Genomic DNA, 11,903 nt, shown 5'->3' with positions numbered 1-11,903 from the left:
CTCTTCCGGCGCCTCCTCCGCTGGCCCCGCCGCTCCCCGGGCTCGGTGGTTTCCCGCTTTGCAAAGCGCACTGTGAAAAGCTTCAGGGTTAAAGCAGTTCCTGGAAGTCAGTGTGGGATTCAAAACCCGAATGTTGGCGTTTTGCTGTACCCTGCTGCGTTTCGGCTGCTCTGGTTGCATGAAGGCTAATTTAATTTTCCCCTTTGGACGCTAAGCATGAATCCCGTTTATCCAGGAGATATGAGACACTTTCCTGCTGTTCTGTAATATCACTGCACATTTTTAATGCCTTTGTTACTGCTTGGATCTCATTTAACTGCAAATCCTGTGCAATCGAGACCTCCTGTAATCTCTGCATGTTGCTCTGTATTTCTGTGCTCAGCTCAATTATCGAACAAGGTCATTATTCCACTTCACAGTGCTACCATATAGATCCCTCTGGCTACAGAAATCTGTGGCTAGGTATAAACATATCTAAGGACACAGCCCTTTTCCAAAGATAATCTCTTTTTTAGGACAATCCTACCTAAAGCTGATTTCTGCCCATGAGGTTAGAATGCAAACTCTGATCTTTGGATCAGGTAGGAGTTGTGACAGCAGCAGGCTCACACACCTTTCCATTCTGCAATAATGCCTTCTGCACACTGGCGAGTGGCATGGACCCATGTAGGCAATAAAGCCTGGGAATCTGCTCTTTTCTTGGCACAAAAGTGACCATTGTCCATTGAGGTGAAGGTTCAGGTTGGTTCCTGTCGCTCACTCTCAAGGGATGTTGCATGGTTGTTAGTGGGAGAGCTTGCAGAGGTCCAAAGAGCAGTAATTGAGCTCTCAACACCCATGGAGAAACTGCTGTGTCCCTGGGCCCACACTTCCCAGTGCATCTCTGTGTGCTCCTGCTCAGTTCTGCTTGACTTGAGCTGTGTGATGTGCAGTGAGGTTTCAGTCATGTGCTCTTCTGTGTCCAAGCTCTGATAAATCCTCTTACACAGTCTATTCTCGGAAGGCTCTTGGGCAGAGGAGGTTATGCAGGCTGAGAATTTGGCCACTTCTTGTCATCTGGTTTGTATCCCGAGGGCCTGGGTGAAGTATTGCAAGATCTATTTCTGTTTTGTGCTCGTGTTCTGCAGAATGTTCTGTGACAGCAATACCATCTTAATTTTTCTGGGTTGTGTTCACTGGAGGAGAAGCTCAGCTGAATGCCTAGAACTCAACAGTCTTAACAATTTCTACATCATCATTAGATTTGTGTGCTAAGGAGCATGATTTGTTTGCTGTTTTTGCATCTTAAACACAGAGACCTCCTCCAGAACCCTCCTTTTTAACTGTTATTTTGCAACTTGTAGGAGCAGAATATTGTAACTGAAACAAAGTGCTGAAAGACTGGTCAAATTTTGCTAAGGTAGTGTGATGTGTTTAGTGTCACTGCTGTGGTTAGTTCGATTTGTGTGGTAGCAGCCCTGGTACTGTTTTAGGAACGTGCAGTTTGCTTTGGGGCTGATGTTTCTGCTGAGGTTCAGTGGCTCCCTGGTGTGACTCTTTATGGTACTCAAGGTGTCTTGACACCTGTGCCTTGCTGAGTATTTGCAGATATACCCAGCAGGATAGGCAGAAACCCTTTAAATGGAACTGTGAGTTTTGTTTTTTTCCCCTTTCCCCCCCTTTCTTTGCACTTCCTGTCTTGCTTCAGAAAGGAAAAATCTGCTATTAACATAAATTTTTCGGATTCCTGGGAGTAAAGCCCTGGATTTTGTGCTGCTAAGTCCTGCTTCAGCTTAGCTGTAAAGGAGAGGCAGCAGCAAGTGCTCCCACAGAGGACAGTGCTGCTCTCTGTGGCTCCTGTAGTTCCTTCCTCTGCTGCCTCATCACACAACACTTGGGTCAGAGCAAGCTAAATCTGTCAGATAGCTGAAAGAGAGACTGTGGGGTACTTTGTTTTTCCACACACAAATCTAAATTATTTTCTGCCCACAGATTTTTGCCAGTGTTTACATAAGCATGTTGATAAATGGAAGAACACTTTGTGTTTAAAGTGAAACTTTTTGTTGGTTGTTTTTTTTTTTTTTCCCTCTCCAGAAGTGGTTGGCTCTGAAGGTGTCAAACAAAATGGGAAAAAAGCTGCAGTCAGTCAGAGCTGCAGCCACGACAGCACTGATAGAAGCTCTCCCAGGTCAGTGCACAGAGGTGGGGGGCTCTAGAGCAAAAGCTGGCAACTTTTTAAGATGAGAATTTGCAGGTTCTAGTTAAGAGAGAAAAAAGTTCAGCATAAGCATGCTGTCAAAACATTAGTGGAAATTTCATTCCACTCCCTCTCCCTACAGTCCTTCCAGTCCCCTGTTTGGGCATATTTTGGCTGTTTAGTGGGACAGGACCTGCTAGCATTGTTTATTTTGAATTCAGAGAGCTTTGGCTTTGAGCCACTGTGTCTCATAGATACAGTCTTGAAATGTTACAGTTTGATTTTCCAGTTCCCAGGACTTTGTGGACCCTGATGCAAATCATTCAGAGTCTGTCCATGTGCTGTCCTTGGCACTGGTATGCTGGCCTTAAATTTCTACCGTCCCATTGCTGCTGGGAATTCCCAAGCTGTGGCATTATTCCTTTGCAAAAGGAGTTTGCAGAGCCAGGAGACACAAAATAAAACCACCTCTACCTCCGCCCACTCTGGGCAGAATTGGAATATTTCCAGCAGAAGGTTTTATAAACAAACACAGTTCTTCATTCTCTGGCTGAGGCAGAGGGAGATGAGATTTGCCTCTCCTTGCTTCAGTAAACAGGGAAGATGTGCAGGTTTTGTATCATTTTCCAGGTGTGAGTAAGGCCTGCTCTGCATCAACTGGCTGCACCAGGATGGTGAAAACCATTTGTTATTTTAGTTAGTTAAACTGGTTTTGTCTGGAGATCTCAACCCTGCTAAGAAATGCTCTTTTCAGTCTTCTTGGCTTATCCCAAATGTTACCTGCCTTTAGTGAACAGACAGAAAAATGTGAATTAAGGAACAGTGACAGAAATATGCTGGTTAGGGTGTAGGGATAGCCTGGGCTTCACCTGTGGTTTTGCTTTTATTTGCAGGCAAAACAAAGTCAAGCCTGAAATGAGAACGGAACAGGTTCGGGCCTCCCGTGTCATGGCTTCGAACAAAGCCTCAATCTTATCAGAGCCAAAGTTTGGACTCAGAGACACTATTGTTAAATCTCAGCTTTTACAAATGCAGGACTCCTACACACACATCCAGAACTACAGGTAATGAGCATTCCTGAGAAGAACTTATTTTGTGGGCTGTAACTGAGCACAGACTGTCGGAATAACTCATCTGTTATTTCATCCTGTGTCGTCACAAACTGGAAATTCTGTACAAAAGTATAATCCATACTTTCCAGAACAGTTTTCTTTCCACCTTTAGACACAAGCAGAGCAGAATTTCATTCATGTCTCTTTCTTCATGGTTCTTGTGGAGGAAATGCCCTTTTTGAAATCACTTTTTGTCTGTGCAAACAAAATTCTCCCTCTCCATTTCCCATGTAGTTGTTCCAATAAGCTCATAAGAAAGAGTTTGAGTGAAATATATAATTAGGACCAAAACTTTACTGTGTTTAAAATCATTTTATGCATCTCATTTTTTGGATTTATCATTTCAAGCTGCTACTGCACGGCTACTGCACAGAAATTTATCATTTCAAGCTGCACACTCCTACAGCCTTATTTCTGTTTTTTTCTTTGACACTTTGTGTATAACAACGTGTCCTTCTGTTAAAATGCATCTGTAAAGGTGTAGGTGTAGTTAGATAATTTTAGGGGTTTAAACTTTGTCACCTTTCTTAATTTTCCCTGGCAACACGTTAGTTACATAGAACATTATTTATGGTTAATAAACATAATATGGTGAATAAACAACCTGGTTAACAGCAGTGCTGTTTGCTGGGCTCTGCAGGAAGTTTGCTCTCCCAGTTTGCAGCTCTGGGGTCCTGTCACTGTCTTTGCAGGGTTTTTGTGGGGACATACAACGTGAATGGGCAGTCACCCACGGAGAGCCTCCAGCCCTGGCTGAGGTGTGATGCTGAGCCTCCAGACATTTACTGTGTGGGGTGAGTGTCTGTCCCTGGCCACCCTCACTGACCTGGGCTGTGCAGGAGGATCTGTCAGCCAGAGGAGTTCAGCCAGCACACCACAGGAATGTTGGCACTGGTGTAGAGCATGCACAGCTCCAGGGTGGGTGTGTCACAGCCTGTAAGGGCTGTTGGTCTGGTAGGGTTTGGCCTCTCAGTGTTACAAAATCCTTAATGCCATTGGATGTCATAATGGCAGTAATTGAGCTTTACATTTGACATACATCTGCAATCAGCATAACTAAATTTGACTTTTCAGTTACAAATTTAGTGAGTATAAGCTGATTTAGTTCTTTCCCAGAGAAGGGGGTGGAGAGCTATAAACAAGTGCATGCATCCATGGGTTCCTTCCTCTAACACAGTTTCCAGGAGCTTGATCTGACTAAAGAAGCCTTCTTTTTCAATGACACACCGAAGGAAGAAGAATGGTTTAAAGCTGTAACTGATAGCCTTCACCCAGATGCCAAATATGCAAAGGTAAATGTGGCTTTTGGGGAGGTTTGAGTGTGGAATCATTTCCCACTTGGCTCTCTTTCCCCTTTGCTTTCTCTTGTTCCCAATGCTGTGTCTTCAGAGGCTGTGCAGGTTCTATAGGTGGTGAGGCAGGGGCAGGATGGGAAACAGAGCCAGGCTTCCCCACTTAAAGGGAGCTCCTGCTGTCTTGGGGAAGGAGAATAGGAAGTTCTGTACCTTCTTCCGTGCCTGCCTATAATGTATGGTGGAATGCATTGTGAAGGTATTTTGGTAGGAATACTGCTTTTAGTTTAGCTCCTGCTCCATAGGTCTGCTTCATCTCTTGTCTCTGTTGTTGAAGGGAATTTCCTCCCATGAGCCTGTGTCTGTGCTGTAGCTCTTGCTTTGGGCTTCAACTTCCTTCACTGATGTTGCTCCCAACTCCTTCCTGTTGCTCCCAGCTCCTTCCAAATGTGCTGTTGGGGGCCTGTGCACTGGATGATCCTGAAACTTCCTCTTTGGTGACCCATGTTGTGGATGGATGTGCCTTCTCTCAGCAGACCTCTTCCACTGCAGCATGGAATGGACTGGGTCTGTTTTTCAGGTGAAGCTTGTGCGGCTGGTGGGGATCATGCTCCTGTTGTATGTGAAGGCAGAACTCGCCCTGAACATCTCCGAGGTGGAAGTTGAGACTGTGGGGACTGGAATCATGGGGAGGATGGTAAGAATGGCAAATAAGAAGGGGTGAGATTTGGAAGAGCCCCTCTCTTTGGATGCAGTGGTTATTCCTCCAGCTAAGGGCTGATTCTAGAAGCAGATAGTCCTATCCCCATGCCAGCTCAGGGCACTGCCAGCTGTGCACCAATGTTCAAAGCAGCAATCACTAATTAGCATTTTCAGCCTATTCCTTCCTCTGGAATTAAACACTCTGTCTCAAAATCTTCTGGCTTGTCCACTGCTAGTAACTAATCTGCAGTGTTGAAGCTTCTGACCAATGTCTTTGTCTTTCAGGGTAACAAAGGTGGTGTTGCCATCAGGTTTAAATTCCACAACACCAGCGTGTGCATTGTGAACTCTCACCTGGCAGCTCACACGGAGGAATACGAGCGGAGGAACCAGGACTTCAAGGACATCTGCTCTCGGATGCAGTTCTGCCAGTCAGATCCAAATCTGCCCCCTCTCACGATTGGCAAGCACGAGTATGCTTCCCCTCTGGCTGTGGGAGTGATGGCATGTGCAAGGGAGCACTCTGAGAATGTGCTGGGGGGTGAGGAGGGGGCCCAGTGCCATAAACTTCAGCTGGAGGGGCCAGAAAAGCTTTACCTGGTTTGGACAGGGCTCACACTCAGTTCTGACAGGTCACTTGTCACCTTATGCTCTCCCAAGCCTTGTTTTATTCTCAAGCCTGGAGTGGGGATGGGGCAGGAATAAGCACTGACTTCCCCAGCTGTGGAATTCAGTCATTGTGGAGCAATAACAGCACCAGTCATGAAGGGATAGTGACAAACATGCAGAACAGTGATTAATAATGGCAAAAATAGAAAAGGTAGCTTTTCTGTTAAGTTTCCAGTGTTGTTATTCCTGATGAGAGCAGTTGTGATGGGGAGAGCCCTGGAGCTGCAGAGTGGAGCTGCTGTCCATGGCTGAGCTCTGGGGCAGCTTCAGGCCTCTGCACATTGTGGTTTATGTTCTCTTGCAGTGTCATCCTGTGGCTGGGGGACCTCAACTACCGTCTGGAGGAACTGGATGTGGCAAAAGTGAAGCAGCTTGTAGAGGAGAAAGCATTTCCAGAGCTTTGCCAGTATGACCAGGTACTGCTGTCTCTCACCTGCCTGCACATGGCGCTGAGGGTGCTCAGTACAAACCACACAACTCCTTGGCTTTTTCTTCTTTTTCTGTGCTCAATGTCTCCCTTTTACTCCATGTGGAAATCGTGCTTGAGATCATCTAAAATTAAAGTTTTCATCTTTTCTTCTTTTGTAGCTGAAGAGGCAAATGAAGGCAAATGCAGCCTTTGAAGGCTTCACAGAAGGAGAGATCTCTTTCCAGCCAACATACAAGTATGATGCTGGCTGTGATGACTGGGACACAAGGTACAGTCTCAGATGTGATGCTACAAATGGCTGATGTTATCACTGAGGGAAATAAAGACAAAGCTAAAAAATATTGCAGGTCTAATGGCTGTAAATAGGAACAGTTCTGAAATTATTTCTGGTTCTCTCCCTTCACTCCAAAATTCATCTCCTGTTTACATCTATTTACCTTGTTTTTCTCCTACAGCTATTTGTCAGATACTCCTAATATTTTTTCCCCAGTAATAATCCTATTAGCTTTCCTCTTAGAGGTGATTTATTAACAAAGTTAATGAATCCTTTTAGCTAGTTTAATTATTTTTGTCTAGTTTGTTGGTTTTTTCTCCAAGCAAAATTTTTAGGATCTCATTTTTGCTGCTGTCTCCTGTACCTGCTCAGGTGAGACCAGCCAGGGTTGGCATGGAATCAACTGTGCTGCTCTTCAAAAGCCTTCAAGAACCATCCTTGTAATGCTCTATACACAGAGCAGCTCCTCTTAGCAAGCCAGGAACTCCAGCTGCAAGTGCAGAAATCAAATCTGTGCAGCTGTCAGTGAAAGCAATAATTGCAAACTTTAAATTCTTATTTTTCATGGCTCTCATGATCAAAAATACCTGAGTATTGCTCTGTATGTAAATTGTATCTTGCACCTTTGAAGAAGTAGGAAGTAAAGCATGAGCTAGAGATACCTTATAGTAGACACTCAAATGTTTTCTATCTGTGTGAAGAAACTGTTAAAAATACCACTTTGATAGAGAATGAGCTCTGCCATGGGAGGAAAGCTCTGGGTGAGCAGAGTTCTGCCCAGTGTTGTTGCTGCACCTGCACTGTGCCTGAAAATGGTGATTTTTCCTCTGTTTTAGTGAGAAGTGTCGTGTTCCAGCCTGGTGTGATCGGATACTCTGGAAAGGGCAGAACATTGCCCAGCTGAGCTATCGCAGCCACATGGCTCTGAAGCTCAGTGACCACAAGCCAGTGAGCTCAGTGTTTGACATTGGGGTAAGTATGTCAGTGCTGGATGAGGTAACTCTGCTGGTCTCATTCCCTGGGTGCTGATTTCTCTCTCCTGCTTTTGTGGCATCCACAGAGAACAATGGCTTGAAAGGTGGGCTGGATCAGATATGGAGATGGGATTGTTGACCACACTGAGCAGGGGTTGTGTAAATGATACTGCAGTTAAGCCTGAATATCTGTCAGTGTTCTTTGGGAACACAGTAGTGTCTTGTCAAACTTCTTATTTTTTCTGAGGGGGAAAAAAAAGGTTGATCTAGTAGTGACTGAGTGACTCTTGTTAGTTATGTCAAGGTCCTTTACTGTTGGATCATGAGAAGATCTTGGAGATTAGTGCTCCAAACAGCTCTGCCCATTCCCTGTGTTGTACATCCCAGTGTGCTGCTAAAATCAAATGACTTCCCATGTCTGCAGCTGTGTTCCTGCAGAGGCACAGTCAGTGCTGGCTGGTGCAGTGTGTGTTTATTTCAGGTGAAGGTTGTGAATGAAGAGCTGTACAGAAAAGCCTTTGAGGAAATCGTGCGCTCCCTGGATAAGCTGGAGAATGCCAACATTCCCTCGGTGACACTGTCCCGCAGAGAGGTAGGGCATGGTCATGTGCCAGCACCCCCTGAGGGAACTGAGCAGCCCCAGCAGATCCTAGACCCTTGGGTCTGGTCCCAAAGAGTAGAATATTTTGACTTCCAGCTGCTCTCTGTTAACAAGCCCTAGGAATCTTTGCTCCTATTTAGATGCTGGTGAATTCCATTCACAGTCCAGGGCTGAAACACAAGGTGTGGCATTCCCTGAGGTGGGAAGAGAGAAAGTAAAAAGATAGTTTGTGACCCTTGCTCTGACTTGTGCTTTCGAACATAAAATGTAAAATTGTAAGGGTTTGGAGAAGGTCACAAACCAGCATTTGCTTTGTGTGTTGGGACTATAAAGATAAGCCCAGGAGACATTTGAGGCCACAGCTATCTCATTCTCAATTTTATTGTCGTTATTTGAGGGCAGCATTTGTTTTAAAGGGCCCCCTGATGGAGAGGACTTTGGCATTCAGAGTATGCACGTGTGATCCTTTGCAGTCCTGGAGGAGATGGGGGTGGGAGCAAGGGGTTAATCTGCTTGTCTTGCTGCTTAATAATTAAACCACAGAACAGGAATTGCTGCTCCAGCAAGGTGGAATTGGCTGATGATGTTGACTGACATTTGTTTCTAGATCCATTTTAAGGATGTCAAATACATGAAGCTGCAGGTAGAGAGGTTTACAATCCGCAATGGCCAAGTGCCCTGCCAGTTCGAATTTATCACCAAACCAGATGAGAAAACCTACTGCAAGGAGTGGCTGATTGCTAACCCCAGCAAGGGTTTCTTGCTCTCAGGTGAGCTCCTCCTTTTGTCCCATGCTCATGAGCTGATAGTTTCCCCTTCTGGCTTAGTTCCCTCTACACTTCTGAGAGTGCTGTGCCTCTTTGCAGGCTGTTGGTTTCATACTGCTTGTAACTGAGTCTGGTTTTTTTATCATCTTCTGGCAGATGCTGAGATCACAGTTGAGCTGGAGGTGTTTGTTAATAAATCAACAGCTACTCGCTTGAACTCTGGAGAGGAAAAACTTGAAGATATCTTAGTCTTGCATCTTGTCAGAGGGAAGGATTATTTTCTGTCCGTAACAGGCAACTATTTGCCAAGTTGCTTTGGGTCTCCCATCCATACACTGTGTTACATGAGGGAACCAATCCAGGACATGTCAGCAGAATCCATTCGGAGACTTGTGAGTTAAAGACAAGATTCCCTTCCAAACACACAAGAGCATTAAAACTAGATGCTAAGGCCTGTCTGTTTTTATTAAGAAGTCTCAATTCTCAGGTATAAGCTTTGTGAAGTATTTTTGCCGAGTTGAATAAGAACTTGGCTAGCTACCTTTTGTTTGTCTCCCTCCTGCCCACACTGCCCTCCCTCAGACCCTGATGCCAGTAGACATGAGTGATGATCCTGCCCAAGATGAAAGGCCCATGGACATCCCAAAAGAGCTGTGGATGATGGTGGATCACTTGAATCGCAACGCTTCCCAGCAGGTTGGCACTGGAAACACAAAATGAGATGTGTGCATTTGCATTGGGTTAAGTTTTGAAGAAGATACTGGTCATAGCAAACACCACAAGCTGGGTGTGTTTGGCCAAAGGCCATGGGAGATAAGGGGTCCTGATGCCCCAGGTTGTAGTGTTTGGTGCTAGTGACCATGTCTGTGTGTCCAGGTATCAGCAAATTGGTGGTAACCACCAATTTGGAGAGACTTTTCAGGCAGATTATAAGGACAGTGCTGTATTTACCCACAGTTCTTCTATTTTTCTTGGTACTGATACAGGGTTTTCTTTGCAGGAGGACCTGTTTCAGCAGCCAGGCCTCAGATCTGAATTTGAGCAAATCCGAGACTGTTTGGACAAGGGAATGTACGATACTTTCTGTATCCTTTTAGACTGATGTCCAGGAAGACTCACCATGCCAGAATGCCAAAACTGAGAGAGGTTTTTAAGCTGCCTGGTGTCCCTGAGCTCTGCATTTCCTCCTGCTCTGTGTCATCCTCTGCTGAGCGCTGGCAATGTCAATGAATGACACAACTGCTAACAGCAACCGCTCATGTGGAGGCCAGGGGACCAACCCAAAGCTGTGAGCTGTGGGCAGAGTTCTGGGACACCTAACCCAAAGTTCATTCACGTTTCAGCAGAAATAGCACCAGCCTAGGTCATGCTGTGCTCTTCCTTAACCACTGGATCAGTGGGCAGCAACCACTCAGTGGCAGAGGCCCTGCTCTTGTTCCTGGAGAGCCTCCCTGAGCCTGTCATCTGCTGCAGGTTCTACAGCTCCTGCCTGGAGAGTGCCACCAACTACAGCCTGAGCTGCCAGGTACTGCTGGCTGCCCCAGGGACCAGCTCCAGTCCAGAGGGAGGGCAGCAAAGTGGCCTCTGGTGACACCAGTTCCATGGGGAGGGAGGCAAAGTGGCCTTTGGTGACACCAGTTCCATGGGGAAGGAGGCAAAGTGGCCTCTGCTACACCAGTCACCTGGTTTTGCTCTCAGTAACTTAATCCTCTCTTAATAGAAATGGTCTGGAACTGGTGATTTTAGGGTATAAAGAGCTGTTGGCACCTGCAACCAGGGGGGTTTTGGGGACAGGTGCAGCTGGAAGGCATTGCTGTGCCTGCAATATAAATGTTGGTGTTTTTCCCTCCTCAGATTATCGCTGACCTACCAGTGTTCCACAGAAATGTGTTTGAATATCTGATGGCATTTCTACGAGAGCTACTGAAGAACTCAGGGAAAAATCATTTGGATGCAAATATTCTTGGTAAGGCCTGCAAAATAACCCTCTGTTCAGAAGGGCTGCACAAAACACTTCATACCCAAGTGCAGTGGTGGCTTGTAATGCTTTGAACCTTTTATTATTAGCAAATAGTCCACAGAAAAGCAGGAATCTGGGAAAGCAACCCAGAGATGTGGGGCATGAAAAACACCAATCACTTGTTTTTAAAATTTTAAAATTTTAATAGCAATAAAATGGTTATAAAAATAGTAATACAATTAGAGTAATAATAATTTGGACAATTAGGATTTAGGACAATATGAGACAACAGAAACAAAGAGTTACGGATGTCCGTAACAAACTACTTAAGAGAATTAACACAGCATAACTTTCTAACACAACACATATAATATTCATTTGAATATTTGTGAAAAGCCAATGATAAAATAGGCTTTTTTTTTTTTCACATTTATGTGCTTTCCCCACAGCCAGCGTGTTCGGTGGGTTGTTACTGCGGCCTTCTCCCGGCCACCCCACGCCCGACATCACCGAGAAGAGGAAAGCTCAGCAATTTATCCACCAGTTCCTCGTCAGGGAAGAGGATTTGCCATGACGCACTTATATCTGACTTGTAGACACTGAATTACTGTAAAAAATATTTTTTTTTTGTACATTATACTGGCACTTTGTTTTGATATCACCGTGTTTTATACAATCTGTTGCTTTCGGAGGCGGAGATCAGGCAGTTTGACACCTGATTACGCTGTAAAGTACATAAAGTACATAAGCTGTATGTAGACGAGATAAAAAAAAAATGCGAGAGCTGATATTTACACTGTATTTTATTTAACTTGTTAAAACGACGAGAGTTTTTAAATCCCTGCTATTTAAATAAAAAGATCTTTGCGCGGCGCCCGGTGTCGCTGAGGGCCGTGAGGGGGCGCTGCGCTCCCCCGCCCTCCCCGCTCCCGTCAGCCCCCGCGGC

At 45.3% G+C, this 11,903-nt stretch overlaps 1 protein-coding gene across 1 annotated transcript; it reads left to right on the top strand.

Moving 5' to 3' along the window:
* Positions 1-2,037: 2,037 nt before the first annotated feature.
* INPP5B (inositol polyphosphate-5-phosphatase B) lies at positions 2,038-11,745 on the top strand. Its single transcript, XM_031063351.1, has 17 exons — positions 2,038-2,167; positions 3,070-3,240; positions 3,981-4,082; positions 4,466-4,580; positions 5,161-5,277; positions 5,568-5,755; positions 6,256-6,367; positions 6,540-6,649; positions 7,492-7,627; positions 8,111-8,221; positions 8,838-9,000; positions 9,154-9,389; positions 9,580-9,693; positions 9,998-10,082; positions 10,395-10,522; positions 10,852-10,963; positions 11,407-11,745. Exons 2-17 carry the CDS (start codon positions 3,092-3,094, stop codon positions 11,529-11,531), a joined length of 2,103 nt encoding a protein of 700 aa, XP_030919211.1. The 5' UTR covers positions 2,038-2,167; positions 3,070-3,091; the 3' UTR covers positions 11,532-11,745.
* Positions 11,746-11,903: the final 158 nt, after the last annotated feature.

The sequence above is a fragment of the Geospiza fortis genome, unplaced genomic scaffold (genome assembly GCF_000277835.1).
Source record: "Geospiza fortis unplaced genomic scaffold, GeoFor_1.0 scaffold115, whole genome shotgun sequence".
NCBI lineage: Eukaryota > Metazoa > Chordata > Aves > Passeriformes > Thraupidae > Geospiza > Geospiza fortis.
Note: the sequence above shows the minus strand (reverse complement) of the source record. Positions and strands in the feature narration are given on the sequence as shown.